The 22,523-nt window shown below is 39.5% G+C and overlaps 1 protein-coding gene and 1 long non-coding RNA gene across 5 annotated transcripts in view; one reads left to right on the top strand and one right to left on the bottom strand.

The window, feature by feature from the left end:
* The window catches only part of KMO (kynurenine 3-monooxygenase), a 57,188-nt gene that overhangs the window by 9,848 nt on the left and 24,817 nt on the right, over positions 1–22,523 (bottom strand). For all 3 annotated transcript variants that reach the window (XM_014858923.3, XM_070501623.1, XM_044762648.2), the window contains exons 5-12: positions 20,282–20,330; positions 16,869–16,956; positions 15,321–15,486; positions 11,719–11,790; positions 10,798–10,919; positions 9,076–9,223; positions 7,325–7,382; positions 5,286–5,368 (exon numbers count right to left, since the gene is read on the bottom strand). In XM_014858923.3, coding sequence (XP_014714409.1) covers positions 5,286–5,368; positions 7,325–7,382; positions 9,076–9,223; positions 10,798–10,919; positions 11,719–11,790; positions 15,321–15,486; positions 16,869–16,956; positions 20,282–20,330 — 786 coding nt within the window. The remainder of the gene's footprint in view (positions 1–5,285; positions 5,369–7,324; positions 7,383–9,075; positions 9,224–10,797; positions 10,920–11,718; positions 11,791–15,320; positions 15,487–16,868; positions 16,957–20,281; positions 20,331–22,523) is intronic.
* The window catches only part of LOC139042574 (uncharacterized), a 29,827-nt gene that overhangs the window by 2,963 nt on the left and 4,341 nt on the right, over positions 1–22,523 (top strand). The window contains exons 2-3 of one of the 2 annotated variants that reach the window (XR_011499465.1): positions 17,654–17,743; positions 20,640–20,713. This is a non-coding gene — a long non-coding RNA (uncharacterized lncRNA). Of the gene's footprint in view, positions 1–17,653; positions 17,744–20,639; positions 20,714–22,523 lie in introns of those variants that run through there. The other variant, XR_011499466.1, reaches the window with a different exon arrangement.

Genomic DNA, 22,523 nt, shown 5'->3' with positions numbered 1-22,523 from the left:
TATTTAAAGTTCTGAAATGAAAAAACCTATAGCCAAGAATACTCTACCCAGCAAGGCTACCATTCAGAATGGAAGGAGAGAGTTTCCTAGATAAGAAAAAATTAAAGGAGTTTATCACCTAGAAACCAGTTTTACAAGAAATGCTAAAGGGACTTCTTTAAGTGGGAAAAAGACCACAAATAGGAATAAGAAAATTACCAAAAAGAAAGAAAGAAAAGCAATAAAATCACTGGTAAAAGCAAAAATACAGTAAAGGTAGCAGATCCACCACCTATGAAGATACTGTGAAGGTCAAAAGACAAAAGTACTAAAATTACCTATTTCAATGATAAGAGGGTAATGGAAAGACACACACAAAATAAGAGGTTAGATATGATATCAAAAACATAAAATGTGGGAGGTGAGGAGTAAAAGAGTAGAGCTTTTAGAAAGAGGTCAAACTAAAGAGACCATAAACTCAATATAGATTGCTATATATGTAATTATTATATATGAACCTCACAGTAATCACAACCCAGAAACCTATAATAAATACACAAAAAATTAAGAGAAAGGAACACGAACATAATATCAAGGAAAGCCATCAAACCACAAGGGAAGAGAGCAAGAGAAGAAGAAAGGAACAGAGGAAACCTACTGAAACACCCAGGAAAAAAGTAACAATATGGCAATAAGTACATATTTATCAATAGCTACTTTAAATGTCAACAGAATACATGCTCCAATAAAAGGCACAGGGGGGCCAATTGGATAAAAAAACACGACCTATATATATGTTGCATACAAGAGACACACTTTAGACCTAAAGGCACTCACAAACTGAAAGTGAAGGGATGGAAAAAGATACTCCATGCAAATGGCAAAGGAAAGAAAGCTGGGATAGCAATACTTATATCAGACAAAATAGACTTTAAAACAAAAACTGTAACAAGAGACAAAGAAGGGCACTACATAATGATAAAGGGAACAATCCAACAAGAGGATATAACACTTGTAGATACCTATGCACCCAACATAGGAGCATCTAAATATATAAAGCAATTATTAATAGACACAGAAGGGAAACAGTAACACAATAGTAGTAGAGGCCTTTAACACTCCACTTACACCAATGGATAGATCATCCAAACAGAAGATCAATAAGTAATCATTGGCCTTAAATGATGCATTAGAACAGACAGATGGACTCAGTAGATACATACAGAACATTCTATCCAAAAACCACAGAATATACATTCTTTTCAAATGCACGTGGAACATTCTCCAGGATTGATCACATATTAGGCCATAAAATAAGTCTCAATAAATTTAAGAAGATTGAAATAATACCAAGCATCTTTTCTGACCAGAAAAGTATGAAACTAGAAATCAACTACAGGAAGAAAATTAGAAAAGCCACAAATATGTGTCGATTAAACAAAATGCTGCTGAACAACAAGTGCATCAAGGAAGAAATCAAAGTAGAAACAAAAAAATATCCGGAGACAAATGAAAATGAAAGTAGGAGATGCAAAATCTATGGGATACAGCAAAAATGGTTCTAAGAGGGATGTTTGTAGCAATTCAGGCCTACCTCAACAAACAAGAAAAATCCCAAATAAACAATCTAACAGTGCACCTAAAGGAACTGGAAAAAGAACAAACAAAGCCCAAAATCAGTGGAAGGAAGGAAATAATAAAAATTGGAGCAGAAATAAATGAAATAGAGACTGAAAAAACAATAGAAAAAAATCAATGAAACCAAGAGCTGGTTCTTTGAAAGATAAATAAAATTGACAAACTTTTAGCTAGACTCACCAAGAAAAAAACAGAAAAGGCTCAAATAAATAAAATCAGAGATGAAAGAAGAGAAATTACAACGGGCACTTCCAAAATACAAAAGATTATAAGAGAAAACTACGAAAAGCTATATGCCAACAAATTGGATAATCTAGAAGGGATAAATTCTTAGAATCATACAACATTCCAAAACTGAATCAAGAAGAAATAGAGAATTTGAATAGACCAATCACCAGTAAGGAGATCACAGTAATCAAAACCCTCCCAAAAAATAAAAGTCCAGGACCAGACAGCTTCCCTGGTGAATTCTACCAAACATTCAAAGAAGGCTTAATACCTATCCTTTTCAAACTCTTCCAAAAAATTGAAGAGGATGGGAAGCTTCCTAACTCATTCTACAAAGCCAACATTACCCTGATACCAAACCAGAGAAGGACAACACAAAAAAAGGCAATTAGGCCAATATCACTGATGAACATCGATGCAAAAATCCTCAACAAAATACTGGCAAATTGAATACAACAATACATTTAAAAGATCATACACCATGATCAAGTAGGATTTATTCCAGGGATGCAGGGATGGTTAAACATTGGCAAATAAATAAACATGATACACCACATCAACAAAATGAAGACTAAAAATCACATGATCATCTCAATAGATGCAGGGAATGCATTTGACAAGATACAGCATCCATTTATGATAAAAACTCTCAATAAAGTGGATATGAAAGGAAAGTACCTTAACATAATAAAGGCCATATATGACAAACCCACAGCTAATATCATTCTCAATGGAGAAAAACTGAAAGATATCCCCCTAAGAACAGGAACCAGACAAAGATGCCCACTTTCACCACTCTTATTTAACATAGTATTGGAAGTCTTAGCCAGAGAAATCAGGCAAGAAAACAAAATAAAAGGGATCCAAATTGAAAAAGAAGAAGTGAAACTGTCACTATTTGCAGATGACATGATTTTATACATAAAAAGCCCTAAAGAAGCCACTAAAAAATTTTAGGAATAATAAATGAATATGGTAAAGTTGCAGGATACAAAAATCCGTTGTTTTTCTATACACTAACAATGAAGTAGCAGAAAGAGAAATTAAGAATACAATCCCATTTACAATTGCAACAAAAAGAATAAAATACCTAGGAATAAACGTAACCAAAGAAGTGAAAGATCTGTACACTGAAAACTATAAAACATCATTGAAAGAAATTGAAGAAGATACGAAGAAATGGAAAGATATTCCATGCTCTTTGATTGGAAGAATTAACATAGTTAGAGTGTCCATACTTCCAAAAGAAATCTATAGATTCAATGCAATCCCTATCAAAGTTCCAACAACATTTTTTCACAGAAATAGAACAAAGAATCCTAAAGTTTATATGGAACAACAAAAGACCCCAAATAGCCAAAGGATTCCTGAGAAAAAAGAACAAAGCTGGAGGTATGACACTCCCTGATTTCAAAATATACTACAAAGCTATAGTAACCAAAATGGCATGGTACTGGCACAAAAACAGACACACAAATCAATGGAACAGAATCGAGAGCCCAGAAATAAACCCACACATTTATGGACAGCTCATTTTCCACAAGGGAGCCAAGAACATACAATGGAGAAAAGAAAGTCTCTTCGATAAATGGTGTTGGCAAAGCTGGACAGCCACATGCAAAAGAATGAAACTAGACCATTATATTACACCATACACAAAGATTAATTCAAAATGGATTAAAGACTTGAATGTAAGACCTGGAACCATTAAACTTCTAGAAGAAAACATAGGCAGCATGCTCTTCAACATTGGTCTTAACAGCATATTTTCGAGTAGCATGTCTGACCAGGCAAGGGAGACAATAGAAAAAATAAACAAATGGGACTACATCAAACTGAAAATCTTCTTCACAGCAAAGGAAACCATTAACAAAATGAAAAGACAGCCTAACAACTGGGAGAAGATATTTGCAAACCATATATCTGATAAGGGGTTAATATCCAAAATATATAAAGCACTCATACATCTCAACAACAATAAAACTAACAACCCAATTAAAAAATGGGCAAAAGATCTGAACAGATATTTTTCCAAAGAAGATACACAGATGACCAACAGGCAAATGAAAAGATGTTCAACATCACTAACTTCAGGGAAATGCAAATCACATCTGCAATGAGATATCACCTCACTCTTGTCAGAATGGCTATAATTAACAAGACGGGAAACAACAAGTGTTGGAGAGGATGTGGAGAGGAGGGAACCCTCGTACACTGCTGGTGGGAGTGCAAGCTGATGGAGCCACTATGGGAAACAGTATGGAGTATCCTCAGAAAATTAAGAATAGATCTACCATATGATCCAGCTGTTCCGCTGCTGGGTATGTATCCAAAGAACATGAAAACGTGAATGCGTAAAGATATATGCACATTATTCACAATAGCCAAGACTTGGAAGCAACCTAGGTGCCCATCAAGGGATGAATGGATAAAGAAGATGTGGTATATGTATACAATGGAATACTACTCAGCCATAAGAAATTATTAAATCTGACCATTTGTGACAACATAGCTGGAACTTGAGGGCATTATGCTAAGTGAAATAAGTCAGAGGAAGAAAGTCAAATACTGTATGATTTCACTCATAAGTAGAAGATAAAAACAATGACAAACAAACACGTAGAAAGAGAGATTGGATTAGTGGTTACCAGAGGAAACGTGGGGAGGGAGGAGAGCAAAAGGGGTGATTAGACACATACGTGGTGATGGATTGTAATTAGTCTTTGGCTGGTGAACATGATGTAATCTACACAGAAATCGAAATATATAACGATGTACACCTGATGTTTATATAACATTATAAACCCCTGTTACGCAATTAAAAAAGAACTTAAAAAGTTTATCTTGTAAATTTTTTAATTTGAGTATTTAAAAACTGTAACCTTAACCATTTACTGTGAGCTTTTCATGTGACTGGCTCAAAATGGAATTGTGTTTTTCTTCTGAGCATTAATCTTCTGACCATCAATTTCTTTGGCATTACATATTTTTTTCAGTGTTTAAGGCCCCAAAGATAGTCAATGGTGCTCTAAGTTTGCAGCTTATAATGTTAAGAATGGAAAGGTCATTAACGTTTCTTAGATTTCCAAATATGTCAACAAATATCAAAGTTATATTTTCATTAAAATAGCATATTACCCGCTGTATTAAATATCTAAGGTTTGAACCTGTGAATTATCAGACATTGAAACCAGACATTGTGTCATCTTTGTTTCCTCCTAAATGTCCCTGAAATGTGGATAGAGATGATGTGTGTGCACCATTGTCACCGTCCACATAGTCACAGTCTACCCACGTGTAAGGAATACTGTATGTGGGTGTTCTTTTTGTACCTACTTATGCAGCATGCATGAGATGGGGCTGGAGCAAAGAAAAATTAAAGAACGTTTGTTAGAATATCAGTCAAGGATCTCAGGGAATAAGCCAAACTCCTCACTCACCTCTATGTAATTGTACATGGATAGGTCCGAAATTGCATGGTCATCTGGAATTCTAAATCTTGAGAATTCAGGAAGACACATACCTAGGATGTATTATTTAAATTTAAACCAAGTTAAATAACACATCATTTCCAGAACAGTTTATAAAAAGGTGCTGGACTCTACATGGGCCAAATTAAATGGTGTATTCTCTACCAATGTTCTCTAACCTTTTAAAACTAGGGGTAACCAGGCTGGATGACCAAAAATCTGTGAACACTGAGCAATAACGCATAGGCATTTCCTGTTATGATTAAATAAAACTTATGATCAAGTTAATATTATATGCATTTGTTGATTAGTAAATCAATATTTTCCTTATTTCCAAATGGAAAGCAGTTCCTATAAATCACTGTAAATGACCCCCGGTCCTGCTTATAATTTGCGAGTCTCCTTTTTATCCCCCTTCCCCAGCGCATGCACATTTGTTTCATTGCACCTAAGACATCTTATTAGCTTAAACATCAGCTCCCCCCGTTATTCTGTGAGTTCCCAGAGGCACGCCCCATGTTTTACTCATGTTTGAAATCCTAACCTGGTATATAGTAAATACTGAATAAATATTTGATAAATTAATGACTAATATCACTTTCACATGGCCAAGCAACTGTAGTCATTATGCTGCCATCTCTCAAGTCAGAGAACCTGGCTACAAGTCTCAACTTCACCACTTCCTGACTACGTGACCCTGGGCAGGTTATTGAACCATTGCTAAGCTTAAATTTCCTCAGTTGTAAAATAGGGACAAAAATAGTAGCTATGCCCCATATTTTTGATGAGGAGCAAGTGAAAAAATACATGAAAAAATAGTATGATACCCAACACATGAAATGATCAGTGATGGTAGTTATTTACGTCATAATTATTATTGTTTTATCTTTGCTCTCTAGTAACCAAAACTAGTATGACAGAATGTTCTGATAATGAACCCTCCATCAGCCTCCATCACCGTTATCACATGCAGGCCAATCACAGAGGGCCAAGAAGGGAGAAAGCAAAACGCCTCTGGATCTGAGCATCTGAGTGAGATGACAGGGAAGGAAAGGAAGACAACTGGAAGAAACTTGCCCTGGACCCTGTGACCTCTGCAGATCCAGGCACCACGGTGTCTAGTGACTTCCTCTAACACCATAGCAAATGTTCACTGTGAACTTTGCACCAGGCTTTTTAATAAAAGGTCCACACGAGTCACTGTATTTAATCTTCACAGCCTTCTGAAGTCGGTATTATTTATCACCCACTTTATAAATGGAAAAAAACCCAAAACCTGAGACTTTAAAAAGAGGAAGTGACTTGCTCAAGGTCACACAACTAATAAGTTGGTGAGTCGGGACTGGAGTCTGGGTGTAGGTTTAAAGCCAGTTCTGAGTCTCTCCTTTCCCGGAAGTAGGTTTAACCTCAGAGGCAGCCTCGGGGAGCAGTCACGGTGACCTGGTTCTCAGGCCATTGTTTGCCGTTTCTTTTACAGATGAAAATTGAGTACACTTAATTGCATTTAATTTTAGAATTACACATAGATATTTCAAACTTCAATATTTATAAAATTAATATATTGGCAGAATCAATTTTAATCAAAAGGCGAAAAATGGAAGCATCTTTTGATAAGAAGGATGCAACTTTTGATAAGGCAAAGAGCAAAAAAGCACTGGCGCTCCTAAAGGTGTTTCTGAGGGCCTGCCGGATGGGGTGCAGGCAGGGTGCTGCCTAGGTTGAAAGGGAGAGAAACAAACATGTCTTGGCCAAACTGTGGTCCTTGGGACTTTCATCTTTGTGTGGGTCACTGCGTAGACCTCTGTGTACAAACCTTGAAAGAAACCAGGTTTCCCTCTCTGAGCTCTCCTTGTCTGATACGGGCAACAACAGTGGCACAGGCTGTTCAGAGAGAAATTTATAATCCTGGGCAGGAAACAAGCATCATAGGTTTGTGGTCACCCAGGATCAGACATAGGCCTACGATTAATCAGCCGCTGGTCCCTGTTCATTTGAGAAATTGTACTTACTAAGGTCATTATTGAATTTATCCATTAACTCATCAAATACCAAGCAGTCTTCAAAGCCCTGCAATGTAAAAAAAGGGGGAAAAAAATAAACTGCAAATAATAAAATCTCAGCAACTTTGAGCAGATCTTCCATTGGTGAGTATAATTTATAGGATATTTACCTCAAAGCACACACCAACCAAGTAGTCACACTGGGCATTGAATTACGATTATAAAAGACTGTGTCCCGGATGATTTTGTCTCTGCCCAATTTCCATATGTATTGATTATAATGATTTGGATTTTGATCAAAATTTTAAATGACCGTTGTAATTTTGATGCGTTCCATTGCTTCTTCAAGAAGCCAGGATAATTATGTTGTTCTCCTATGAACAACATAGTAGAATTATTTTGGAATTATATTTTGGAATTATATTTAAACTGTTCCGGTCTTTAAGATTCACCTTTAGAGCTATCTAATGACTGGATAGAACTCTCATATTAATTTAGTTCCTATAAGCCAAAATTAAAGCAAATTTCCAATATGAAGAAGTCCATACAATGAGTAGGGTACTATTCTAAATGCAGTCGGGGAGAAGGAAATCAGCGCGAGTTTTCCTGCTCTTTAGGAATTCAAACTATAATTTTAAAGACAGTATAAAAATACATAAAAGTTAAAAGGTAAGATATTTTTCACATCAATTATAGAGATTACACCTGAAAAAAATAAATTTATTTGTCAATTATATATGACTGTTCATACTAGAGAAATTTAGAGAGGAGAGATACCATATAGGGCTGAGATAATAGCACTTTTAAATCCTTATTTAATGAATTCATTTAGTCCCCGAGAATCTCTATGAGGTAAGCACTGTTAAAATCCAAGTTTTGTAGGTAAGGAAGTAAAGACGAGTTAAATTAGTTGTGCGAGAAAATATTTTAACAAATCCTGTACCAGGGTTTAAACCTGGGCCTTCCCACGTCAGAGGCCAGGCACTCCCCGGCCATGCTAAAACTGATGTGTCCTTATGTTTTCACAAAACAAAATGTTTACCACTGCTTTGTAGAAAATGTAATTGATCAGATTCACACGCTATTTATACTTGGAATATATCCCAATCACCAAAACAACAGGTGACTAATGACCATAAAGCTATCAGTTAGCAAACAAATGCACATGAAATAATTGCCTGTCTAGACAATTATTTTAGGACCCCTTGAAATTAATGTTTAATGTTTGAACACTATTTCTTTTCTGAAGTATTTTTCTAACTAACACGGTAAAATTTCCATGAAAGCGGTAGGATTCGATGTCTAATCTGTTTTCATAGATTAAGTTAGCCCTGTCAATTGTGTTTTCCTTTCCTCTGTGAAAGAAAAACGGAGGAAAAAAACAGATAATTTGGGATCTTTTTCTTTCTTTGATACTAATATATACACTCATGCATAAACTCTAGAAAAAATCTATTTAAAAAATTGTCTGGAATTGCCGATAGCCTAGTTTTCAAATTTCAAGCTATCGTTACATTTTCTAACTGAACAGAATACTATCTTATGCTTTCTACTTTTTTCTACATTAAATTACTAGATCAAGTAATCTAAGACTTGACCATAGTTAGTGATCCATTTAGTTCAACAGTTGGTATGATTGTTAAATTGATCGTTTTCTCAGAGATTATGTGGGGATAGTTTTAGACATGTTTTTTATTTAAGACTTTTTAGTTGAGACTGACCCAGAAGAAGTTCAGGGCCTTAGCTGAACAAGAACTTACCGCATTCATTCCTTGCCCAAAGAAGGGCACGATGGCGTGGGCCGCATCTCCCAGCAGCACACAGTGTGATTTAAAGTGGAAAGAAGAGCACTTGACAGATATCATGGGCTGGGCGGGCAGCAGAAAGAAATCTTGTGTCAGGGCTCGCCTTCAGAAGAAAATAATCAGAATGGGAAGACATTAAATTGGGTATTAAATACTGCACAATTCTTTCAGATTTGCTGACTTTATTACCATAGAATCTTATTGAAAAACACACCAGAATGCCAGGAAGAAAACAGGAAAGGGAGAAACTGAAGATCTTCCAGCCCCCCAAGTCCATGTTCTAAATACCTTCTTGGTTTACAACAATGCTAATCACATCCAAAAAAGAACAAGTTTGCCTTCCTTTGAATAACTTGAACTACATCTGTGCTATATGTCATGAAAATTCCATTATCACGGGCATGGGTCATGCAACTGTCAAATACATTGGTGTGTTTTGGGTTTTCATGGAAAAATCGAGGTGCTATTGTGCCTTTGATTACACCACAACAAATCACAATTAAAATGAATGTGAATTTCTATGTATTTGGAAATGGATAATCGTGTTCAAGCTAGTGTTTGTCAGGCATCTATGGAGGTTTTACGGAAACTATAAGTAGAGAAACAGTATCTACACTCAAGGATATTAAATCTTCCTGGAGAGGCAAGAAATAGCCACAGAACAAGTTTTTAAAGTACGTAAGGGCTACATTTTGGTGTGCAGAGATTTCCCTTCCAGGTGGCGGAGGGAGAGATCAGTGCAACAATGGAATTAGTCTGCAGGAAAGGATGAGAACCGACAATTTTTCAAAGAACGGCAATGGGCTGGCAGTGGGCCCTCCCTTTTACATAATGAGCTCATTTAGTTTTCACAACTGCCCTAAAAGGGAGGTATCCTGATGCCCATTTTAAAGATGAAAAATCTGAGACTTAAGGAAGTAAGGGGCAGAAGCAACAGTAAAATTTTCTTTTTTCTGCAGCATTGTGCTGCCTCTGTAAAGACGTTGTTGGAGGTAGAAAGTGAAGTGGATTCCAGAAGGAAAGGACAGTGGGAGCAGAGGCACTGAATGAGACCACAGGACAAGCCCCATACGGAGGGTGGTGCTGACATGGCCAGAGGAGCCGTGGGTCATAAACCAGACACCTAATACAATTAGCTATCAGTCTGGGGGAACTTTACATGTGCCAGACCCTGTGCTGAATGATTTATAGGCACAATCCCCTTTAGTCCTCACAACAACCCTTTGGGGCAGGAACTATTATTTATTCCCATTTTACTATGAGCAATCTGAGCGGTAGGAAAGCTGACACAGCTAGGAAGTGGCAGACCTGAGACTTGAGGCTGCCGGCTGTATGTGCTGTGCCAGGGGTTTGTGTATCCACCAGCAGGAGGAAGCAGAGCCAGGCTCTGTGGCACACCAAGCCCCGAGGGGCCCGAGAGCCTGCACTGAATACCTATAGGCCTGGAGACATGGGTGACTTGTCTTCCTAGGGAAACTGGCCATGGCCTGGGGATTTCCACAGTTCCTGGTCACAGCACATCTGCTTAGACTTTTGCTAATATAGGCTTCCTCTGCAGGTCACTGCAAGATCTGTCACATTTACCGGAAACTGAAATAAGGTGCATACCCTTTATTTGAATTTTGAATAGCTCAAACCAGTGAAGCAAAAGGCACAAGCGCACATCTTGAAACTTACTCTCCAATTAGAGGGATGGAATCCGGAAAGTACTTCTGGAAGAAATCCAGCACATCACTACTAGTTAGGAGCTTTTCGAACTCTTCAAAGGGCATGAATAAAGTGCACGTGAAAGATTTGTTCTATGGGAGGAAGAAGGACAGCGTGAGAGAGTGGGGGTCAGGCATGGCGGCACTAAGATGGAGCCCGGGCTTGCAGTGTTCCTTCTGTGAGACCAAGGGGCCTCTGGGAGGAAGGTCCAAGCAGGCAGGAAAGGCACCCTCACTTTCTTCCCTCTCTCCCAAAGAAAAGTTCTGCCAAGTCCCAGGGGCACTCCCTGGGCACTCCCTGGTACACCGTCAGCTTCAGCCACACTACACTCCTCAGATTTCTAATAGGTTGGTTGGATTGAATTTCTCCTCTCTTTTATTCTCTATTGTTCCTTTTAAGATGGTATTTAGAGGCATTGGACCTCAGGACTGCTAGCAAGAGAAAGAAAAAGACCAACTGGCAAAATAGATAGCTGTATTTATACAGCAAAAGAGTCTCTAGGGTCTCACAAAAGAACAGCCGTGCTGTTTTGTGGTGATGTATGTGTCAATGTCCCTTAGACCTCAAAGACTGGAAGTGCCGCCTACTATAGATCCTCAATCTCTTTGGCTTTATTTGGAGACCATTTCCTCCTACACTGTCTGGGGGGAGATGACAGTCAGGCACCACCCCCATAAACTTCCAACAGTCGTTCCTGTATGTTAAATCTCCCCACGGGAAAGCCTTGGCATTCCTTCAGGCTATTCCTCACTAATCCCAAAGTTCTAAAGTTACAATCACGAACTAGACTAAACAATGACATTAGGTATACACATACTAAGTACAAAAGTAAGTAAGAAAAAACATTAATTATAGATGCAAAATTACAGTTGATACGAAATTCTATACTACCGTGTTAGGAAGCGCAATCATCATAAAGGTATTTCTAGGCCAAATATGCAGGTAATTAGGTTCCATGGCATACTGTAAGAAAAAAAAGTATATATATGTTGGGTTAGTGTATTACTACAGCACATCTATCAAACCGACTCCGCTTATGTTATAATTGTTTCCACAGCAATTGAAATCAGTCTCATATGCACAGATATGCACATCTATAGCTCCATAAAGCAGATGTTGTCTTAGAAAAGACTGTATTCTGTCTGTATAAACTCAACCTTAGGTGTGTTTTTGATACCAAATATAATTCAAGATTTGAGAACATGCTATGAGAAGATGTTCCGCCTCTCCTTTCTCTATTTCCATGCACACACGCACACACATACATGGATATAAATATATAAAATATATACACACATGTAAACTACGCATGTGTGTGCTTATATATATATATGTGTATATAGTATTTTCATACTTTATTTTTCACCTTATTTGGGGACTTATTTATATGAACAGAAAGGTCCTAAGTTTAAATTTCATGGGTAAAACACAATTTTACAAGCAAGCCTCTTGTCAATTGTTTCCTACAACACAAATGGTAGAGAGAAGTCTTCTCTCTTAGTGACCCCACTACAAGGCAATGGCATCCCGAGGAAGTATTGATCACTTGGGCAGATCGATTGACCGAAATCGGTTGACCCAAACCCTTGAGGTTCCCAGGGGTTTTATATATATAAGAATATGCAGTTGATTTTCCAACTATTTCAAGTTTATATTTTTGAGGAAGATTGGCCCTGAGCTAACATCTGTTGCCAATCTTCCTCTTTTTGCTTGAGGAAGATTGTCACTGAGCTGGCATCTGTGCCAATCATCGTCTACTTTATGTGGGATGCCAGCACAGTGTGGCTTGACCAGCGGTGCTAGGTCCGTGCCCGGGATCTGAATCTACATATCCCAGGCCCCTAAAGCGGAGCATGTGAACTTAACCACTATGCCACCAGGCCAGCCCCAAGTTTGTATTACTTTTTACAAATGGTTAGAGAACACCTACCACATATATGTCTTACATGGTAAGAAGAACACAGAAAGCACAGCACAGTCTCCTTACCCACATTTTCACACTGTTATAGCTATTTGTGTCCTAGGAGAAAAGACTGTTCCTTCCTGGCGTTTTTATCCCCAGAGCCCCAGAGAAAGTCCAGTACAAAGACATAGAAATGAAAAAGCGCATAACTCTTTGACCTGAAAGATCTTACCATGCAGTTGAATAGGCAGGATGCATAGATATGAAAAGCCAATAACTCCTCTTTAACAACAATTCAGGAGGTAGAGAGACAATAAGTGATTTGGTGCCAAATTAGGAGTATAGGAAATAAAAGCCGGGCAGGTAAGAAATCTGTGGGGCTGGAGTGGTTAAAGCAAGGGACTAGTAGATTAGATGAGAAATGAAGGACAGTGGCTCGTGGGTAGGGGTGAACTTGCTGAGAAAGTGGGGGCAGCATAAATGAGCACCATATTTTAGATGGGAGTAAAGAGACCAGCCTGGGTGAGGCCAATGTCCTTGCTTTTCCCTCTTGCTATCTTTTCATCACTTCTACAATCTTTTAGAGCTCTAAAAGATAAGGAGGAGTGGAGAGATGACAGCTCACCAATTTATCATCTACTGTAATAGTAAAGGTTGAAACTGCTGATTAAAAACTATTTGGAAGATAGTGTATACCTACTGTCTTCACCGTTGGCATAGATAAGGGTTTACGCATTGTTTTGACATAGCAAACATGATGCCAAAAACGTTTTGGTGTTCATACCCTCCTCATGACCCTAGGAAACAACACTTTGTATTTTTAGCTTCTTTATTACCGAGTCAGGCTCTCAACAGATATCTTTATCCAACAGCTGTCCCAAGGTCAGGGTCCTTGTAACGCCCATTAGTCCTCTCACCACAAGTCCCTCCAAATATAAAGTTTAAGCACAAATAGTTTACTTGTTGTGCAAAAGCAACTTTAGGATGAGCTTCCCATACAATTCCCCAAAGCACCCTCTACTATCCACCCAATCCTGTCGCTCACCCCATCTCTCACCCACACTCCAATCATCAGAGATGGAGTGACGGCTCTGTTACATTAAAGAGAAAGAGAGGGAGGGAGAGCGGGAGGGAGGGAAGGGAGAAGAAGGGAGGGAAAGAGGGAGGGGAGAAGAAGGGAGAGGAGAGGAAGGGAAGCTAAAGGAGGGAGGGAGGGGAGAGAAAGGGAAGAAGGGAGGAAGGAAGGGAGGAAGGAAGGGAAGGAAATTTTCCTAGGATTGTTTTTGGGCCATGCAAGAATATTTCCATGTCTGGGTCACGTTGCTGTGTCAGAACAGTGTTTCTTAAAAAAGTAGAGACTTCTCGTAAACCGCTAATCATTACTATTAAATAGGAATACCTAGAAAATAAGTGGCTGTCTTAAATCTACATTAGGAGGCATGACTCCGCTCAAGTCTGGGACAATTTTTCAATAGAATTGTGTAATCCAGAATTATCAGATACTGGGCCAAGAGAACAGAACCCACCTGAAAACGTAAACTCAGCATGGAAGAATTAGTGAATACACTTCTGACCAGGAAGAAGAAATAGAAAGACAATGGAATGTTAAAATACAGATTTGACTGGCTCATACAGGTTGGAATGTAATACCACTATCCCAATTTGATGAGCTACTTTATAGCAATCTGAATTTCAGTTAGATAGATTAAAGCAGTACCTTATAAATGGATGTTTGCTATCAAGTCAAGCGTTTAACTAATGCTGTCTGCTTATTCTTACTTATAAGCAAACATCCTTATTCCTTCTGTTGGTATTTTAATTTTCCTTAGTAAGTTCCTCCATTTCTTTGCTTATGATAATATCAAATATGTATACCATGTATTTCCCTCAGGCCACATATGGTTTAACGTGGGAACCAGGGAATGAGAAAAACTCAACAGAAATTCTTCAACAACTTGTTGTTCACTTTATTTAATAACTATTATTTGATTTAATCATGAATATAAGAACTCTTGATTGTCAGTCCACAGAACTGATTTCCAAACCATTTTTAACTCCCAGGAGAAAATAGAAAAATGTCAAAATCCCCCGTGTGTTTCCAGTAGAGCAGTTGGAATTCCTGTCTTTCTTTCCTACTCAGGAAAGCATATTAAAAGGTAAGGGAGGGGCTGGCCCAGTGGCATAGTGGTTAAGTTCGCACGCTCACTTCAGCAGCCCAGGGTTTGTAGGTTTGGATCCCAGGCACAGACCTACACACTGCTGATCAAGCCATGCTGTGGCAGCATCCTACATACAAAGTAGCGGAAGATGGGCACAGATGTAAGCTCGGTGACAATCTGCCTCAAGCAAAAAGAGGAAGATTGACAACAGATGTTAGCTCAGGGCCAATGTTCCTCACCAGAATAAAAAAAAAGAAAAAGGTAAAGTGTGAAAGGCATATTACCCCCAATTTACTATGAATTATGAAGTACTCATGGTAGAAGTCACAACTGACCGAGACAGGCTACTGAGAACAAGCACCCTAGAGTATGCTTCTGCTCTAGTGTGGGGGTGGGTTGTGGAAAGGGGAAGAGAAAGAGAAAGGACTTACGCCCCCATCCTTAGGTGGAATAGTCAACTCCATGTACCCATGAGGAATGTATTGCTGACTATAATCAAAGCGGGGTTTCTTCATGAGGTGAGCTCTGACAGTTGAATAGGCTCCATCACACCCTACAATGAGGTCACAGGTGACATCTTTGGGAACTTTGTCAGATCTGAAAAATATAATGAACCATCAAAAAAAAGTCTAGTGGTGAAAATGGTGATATACCTCCACTTGATATAAAAAGTAGCGACTCAATCTACCACTCACTTTTCTAACAGATGGCTTTGAGTTGATAGCTGTAAAGTGAAGATGACACTCATCCCAGTCGTGGGTTTGCTTACAAGGATGAGAATAACACACAACCACACTGATTAATGAGGACGTGCCAGGCCACAGAAGTGGAACTAAGAGCTGAGTTCCCCGCACAAGGGAAGAGAATCTTGAAAGAAGGCAAAGTGTTGGAAGTGGAGGGAATGTGTGAACAACCACAGGGATGTGACCAAGATTATCTAGGAGCAACCTAGTTGGTTCAAGCAAAGGGGCTCACAAGATAAACTTAAGAAAAGACTGCAAAATAGGGAGGGAATTGAGGGAGGAGAAAAGGAGAATTTTGAATGTTAAGACAAAGGTTTAAATATATTATTCTGGCAAAAGGGATAAAGTAATTTTTTCCTTTGGGGGGATGGTGTATGGAGAGGGGTAATTGGATGAATTGAAGTGGAGGCAGAACGCAGAACGGAGGGGGAACAAGGTGACTGCATAGCCTACATGTGCGGGGATGAGAGCCCAGGGGCTGTGGTGCTCAGGAAGAAGGAAGCATTGGCTCCGAGGCCCACAGGAAGTAAGAAAGACTGGGGAGTGTGCATAGATTCAGTGGGAGAAAATAGGGAAGGGAGCTCATCAAGAATGACTAATTATTTGGAAAACACTAGGGAGGTCGGGAGTGGGATGTGCTTGGAGAGAAATAGATGATCAAGGTTTCAGACGTGTTTGAGATCACGGCAAGATGTACCTGTGAAAGTGCGTCATGGGAAATGAACATTGATTAGGACTGAAATAAGAACTGAGAATGAAGATATGTCGAGGCCTGGACCGAAGAGGTTCATTTTAGAGATGGGAATCACAAGTGGCGGTTGAATGGACTGAACCCATGACATGTCCCGAGCGTGGGACATGAGGCTTGGAACTTGAGAGGAAATAGAGTCAGCCAAGGAGAGGCAAACAAATAGCATCTAGAAAGCAGACAGAGGAAGCAGGGCCATGGAGGGTCCTCTGTTTCACAGGAGGAGCCGGTTTGAAGCAGTGTGGTCTCCAGGAGGGTGACCTTCGGAGGGTGAGCGACATGAGGATTGAGAAGAATCGGGGGTGTTGGGATTCAGAAGGCATCGAGGGCCTATTTTCAATACAAAATTCTTTGAATCTAGCAACCGTTTGAATTACCCTTTCAGTAACCATTTAACTCTTTCAAAAGAGCCAAAGAGCAAAGTTTAGACATAAAATTCCCCACTCCGCCCCTTCACCTCTGAAGTCAAAAGGCTGGTGGGTGGTTACCCAAGCACGGTGAGCCGCCCTTTCTCGGGGTTACACTTCAACATCCGGTGGCCAAAGTGCACCTTTGCGTTGGGGTATTTCTCAACCTCTGAGGAAACAAAGAAAGGCAACAAATAGAAATGAAATTCCAACTCTTATTTCACTTAAACTGGAGTATTAGTCGTTTTCTGAGAACACTATGATTTTCTTAACATTCTAAAAATGAGTTAGTGAAAACGGTAAAATTTCACAACTGTTTGGCAAATGTTCCAGGATAATTTGATAGTAAGACAGTTGAATGAAAATCAGCTATTCTCATCTCAAAAAAAAAAAATCCGACCAATTCTTATGCAAATTCTTACATCACTATAATTGTTAGCACCTGGGAAAGAAGCAGGCCTCACCTATTTTAAAAGCTGCCTCCAATTTAAGACTTTATTTGCGATTGGAAATATTCAGCCAAATTTCTTTTCTCATAGTCTCCCTGACTCTAGATCTCTTTTTAGCAAGCCTTCTAGACTTCTGATTCAAGTTGTCACAAATATAGATTACTGATACTAATTCTTTTTATAATCAAGCACTGGAACACAAAAAAAATTGAGTAAGAAGATTTGAAACTTTTCAATAAATAGAATCAGATTATTTTAGTGCTTTTCTATTCTGCTTGCTAGCAATCTATAGAATTTAGTGAATTTCATTTTCTGAACTATTATTCTTGTTCTTGTCAGAGTAGTAAAATATGATTTTTGTCTCTATTCATTCTCACAGATAGGTCTATAATCACAGGCTATTTATGCTTTTTAAAGGTACAAATCAGAATGTACGTGTTAGACCCGGAACAGACTTCAGAGATGATTTCATCTTCTGAATGGAGTAACAAGATCCTGGGAGAAAAGGTAAAATGCCTGGGATCACAGAGAGTAAAACATTAGGGAAAAACAAGCTGGAGGTTCTGACTTCCAACTCAGTATTTCTGTCTGTACGTCTCTCTCCTTTTCATCTCAAGTTTCGTCATCTTTTGTTCTGTTTTGCTTGAGTTTGATTTGGGGTTTGAAGATTTTAAGGTTCTTGGATATGAGATCGGAAGTTTTAGAAAATTGAAATCCAAGAGGCCCCAAACCAAAGACTTATCTATGTATAAGAAATCTTTTGGCCAATAGATGGGTAAGGCAGATTAGTAGAGTAAGGGCCCTGAGAAGTACTGTAAGAAAAGACTTTTGAAATTTGTTTGATGCCGGACTTAACCGAACTTGCTTGAACCACGTATCCTTTTTCTGTTTGTTTTGCTTAACAATTATTAACATCCCACAGAACAGTGAACCATGAAACAATCCCTACGTGAAATGCTGACGCAGCGGAATGATTTAGTGATAACGTTTCAGAGGGGGGGCTGCTCAGTTAGAGGGAATGAGCTTTCACAATTGGTTGAATGTGTGAATGCGCAGCCCACACACTTGGTGCTGTGTAAAGGAATAAAGAACCTTACATTGCAAACAAAATTGAGGAGTCAAGAGCTCTAGCATTCATTTTATTAACTAGCATTTATTAACATTAATGCTAATCAAGAGATCTAGCATTCATTTTATTAACATTTTATTAGCATTCATTTTATTTTATTCATAGCATTTATGAAGTTGCATGCTGCACAGCACATTCCTTATGAAAAATAGTTAGGGGAGCTTGTGATCTGTACACCAAGATTGGATCTACCTCATGTCTTAGCTCCTTAGTATTCGCAGATGTTTCATATATAATATTGGAGGCAATGACTGTAGTAGTTAAAAGCATGGACTTCGGAATAACAGACTCAAGTTCAATCCAGGTTCTACACTTATTAACAGTGTGACCTGTGACACTGGGAAGTTCCTAGGCCTCTTTCACCATCTGTACAACTGAGATGAAAGTAATTCCACCTCACCTCACCTAGTCGTTGGGAGGGTTACACAAACAGATGTATGTAAAGGACTTCACATAGTGCCTGGTGCCTCAGTGAATGCTCACTTTTACTTTTATCTTAATAAATTCAGAGGATGCTGAAAAGGGATTGTCCTAGGTCAGCTATACTACTTACTTTTTTTTTTTTTATTTTTTTGAGGAAGATTAGCCCTGAGGTAACATCTGCTGCCAATCCTCCTCTTTTTGCTGAGGAAGGCTGGCCCTGAGCTAACATCCGTGCTCATCTTCCTCTGCTTTATATGTGGGATGCCTGCCACAGCATGGCTTGCCAAGCAGCACGATGTCCGCACCTGGGATCCGGACTGGCGAACCCTGGGCCGCCGAAGCGGAAGGTGCGAACTTAATCACTGTGCCACCGGGCCGGCCCCTATACTACTTTTCTTAAAAAGCTGTTTTGTGGCTTATTTATTTTCTTAAGATTGTGAATATATGTAGCGACCTAGCCCCACCCCACCCATCTACCCATCCAAAAGGCAGTCTCACAAATGCAAGCAAAGAAATGGATCTAAGAAGAAGACTAAGCCCTGTTTCCTAAGTCCCTGGGGAATCAACTAGAGTGAGCTTCCCCATCACTCCTTCTCCCCATTCAATTCATTTCAATTCAACAAACGTTCTGCAGACTCGCTCTGGGGAGGGGACTCTGCAGTAACTCAGAAAAGTCACGTGGGAACTCTGCTCTCCAAAGATCAGAGACTGCGGGGCTGCGACAAGAGGGACTGATTCAAAAGATAGTAGAAATACCCAAGCAGCATGCTCTGCAGGGAGTGAATCTGTTTAGTACAAACGCTGAAGAGGAGGAAAAAACATTATGATCAAGGGCAACATGGGAAGTGATTGGATTAATTATGCAAGCTCCAGGCTTAATTAGTAATCCAGCGGCTTTTCCATTAATGGGTAGACCTTTTCAGCAATTCAGATTAGAAATGTGAGAGTTCTATTTCACACCTTCCTCTTTTTCAACTTCCTACACCCTCTGTCTATTTGGTCTCCTGCAAACGTCATGAATCTATACCGTCTCCTCCAACCACGTTGCCACAGCTTGAGTCCAGGGCATCGTTTTATACCCAGGGCTTATCCTAACCTCTGAAGACTGTGGGCCTCTATCTGCCTCTACACTGCCGCTTCTCATCTTTCTGAAATGCAAATCTAATCGCGTGTCGCTTTGCAAATCATTCGTGTATATCTGCTGTTCCACTAGACTTGCGTTCTTCATCGGGGAGTGAACACTCGTTCATTCCAGTGCCTAGAAGACTATAGGAATTCAATACATGTTGAACAAGTGATTTTTATTTAGATCATTGATAAGGTGAGAAAGAGCCACCAGAGGATGTATCAAGAAGGACTTTGCTTTGTACGTTGTCTTACTCTTAATAACCCATAAAAAGAAATAGAAAACAAATCTCAGTGAGTCCGGTGACAAGATTAGTCCCATGTGCTTTACTCAGAATGACAACTGGGGAATAAAACAGTGGACTTACCAGTCAACAGATCCTTGTTCAGGTTTTCTCTGCTTATAGAAAGAATGTACTGCAAGAAAAACACAGTAGACACTGTTTGTTTCTGGAGAATGGACAAATTGATTCTATGCTATTCACTCAACAAGAGGAACTATTTATTCTTCAGCAGAGGTTGGAAACTTTAGTTTTGTGAGCATTTAGCTAAGTAGGCTTTTTTTTCAAACAAACACTTTAACCAAATACATGCTTAAGTTTGAACTTAGACTTTTTCAAAGTTTAATACTATAAAAATCAAACTCTCTTGTGTAGCAAAAGTATTATTTTCACTGAAATACGGTTGTTTTAACAACAAATTGTAAATCTCATATTTTCATCTTAGGTCTCCAAATTGAGCTGAAGGTGAAAAAACTTCAGAAATGACAGCATTGCTAGAATAAATGTGCTATTTCCCAAGCAGACTCCTTGGAGGCTGTCATTTCGGTGTGAAAGGTGGTGTGTGCTTGTGCGTGTGTGTGTGTGTGTGTGGTTGAGGCGAGGAGGAGGATGGGTTGGGAGGAGCAGGATACAGGCTTGCTGGGACACGTGTGGCTGTTTCTGACGTCACAGGACAGTTCGGCAGGGCCAACTGTTCGTGATGTATAGCAGGCACAGGCCCTTGGGCCCACAATATTTTTCAGGGTCCCTGAAAATGTTTTAATTTTAGTTTATTTTTAAACCAGAAGAAAAAAGTAATGGATGTATAGAAATGAATACAGCCTGGATTATATTAATCTTTATACCAGTGCGCTCATAAAATCTAATTTTTAATTTTTCTTGTGGCACAGAGAGGGGGCCCACAAAGGCAAAAGGGCCTCCCCAGGGCCCGTGAATGTCATAACGCAGCCCTGCAGTTCACCACGAGGCTGTTGGTTTAAAAATTCAAAGCACGTAATTTTCCAAATTACGGGACATCACGATATTTAACACAAATATGCTAATTTATGAATCTTCACCTCATCCAAATGCAGACATTTAAAATTAACAGCTAAATCTATACTTGGCGTGAAAATAACTTGGTCATGCTACAGAGGCAATGACTGAGGAGGAGCTTCCTGTGTCTTTGTTATAAATTAAAATGAACAGGGACCTCCTAATTCTCTGTTCCAAGTTCTGTTTTCTGGTCTTCTATGTCGTTAATCACTGCACTTCAAAGGAAACCACACTTGTTATTCAAAGTACACGAGGAAACATTCACATTACGAAGGCTCATTTGCATGGGGAAAATTTTCTTTCCGTATCAGTTATCATCCGATGACTGATGATAACTGATCACTGATGATAACTGATCATCAGTTCCATATTAGTTGGCATCTGTCTCACCTAGGAGCTGAGAGATGCATCGGCCCTGCGGGAGGGCCAGGAGCACCCCTGGGTGGGCCCCCCATGTGTATGGGTGGCATTGTATCAGAACCGAAATTTAGAGTCACTCCCATCAAGTGGCGCTTAGGGTAGGGCCCCAGTACCTACCCTAAGGCTGCTCTTATGAAGAATAAATATGAATAAAAGGATCAGAGCTATAAAGTGACCCTCAACAACCAAAAATAATAACAAAACCTAAAGGACGTTGGATAATCTCCTTTGGAGATTTGTAAGACAATAGTTGAAGTGCTGACTTTTTCACATATATTAGAAAAAAATGCTTACATTCTATATCCCGAATGCCTTCAAAAGAGAATGTTTCCTAGTAAGGGCTACCGTTTCTCCATTTTGGACATAGGAAGTCAGGAGTAAAAATCGGGGAGCTCTGACCCGCTGTGTATATTTGAGGCCATTTCGATAGTCCCCAGTGCAATTTGGGAGGGAGATGGAAAGAACCAGCAAGACAGGGAAGTGTCTGGACACTACAAGGGAGAAAAGGCAGAGAAACAACAGCTGGAGGAGAGAGGCTCAGAGAAGGGATTCAGAAAGGATTTTGGAGGTCAAATTGTGCCCATGAGGGATTTCTAAGTTGTTTGCTGTGCAGTGCTCAATGCAGGCCCTCCATGACCCCCACGTCTTCAGCATAGTCATCTGTCTTTTGAGTGAGCATTGTTTGTGGAAAGTGGTGAAAGGGGTGAACTTCGCGTCTGGACCATCATGGTACACAGCCAGTGCCAGGTGAGAGGGGATGGACACCAAGAGGCAGTGGAAGCCAAGAGAGGAGGCTGCCTGGGGACTTGCAGAAATGAGCCCTGGGCTCATGGGGAGGGCTTTGTGGAACTGAGTGATTCAAAACAATTTTATG

This window comes from Equus asinus, chromosome 30, assembly GCF_041296235.1.
Source record: "Equus asinus isolate D_3611 breed Donkey chromosome 30, EquAss-T2T_v2, whole genome shotgun sequence".
Lineage (NCBI taxonomy): Eukaryota > Metazoa > Chordata > Mammalia > Perissodactyla > Equidae > Equus > Equus asinus.
The sequence above is the reverse complement of the archived record's forward strand: the minus strand, read 5'-3'. Positions and strand labels throughout refer to the sequence as shown.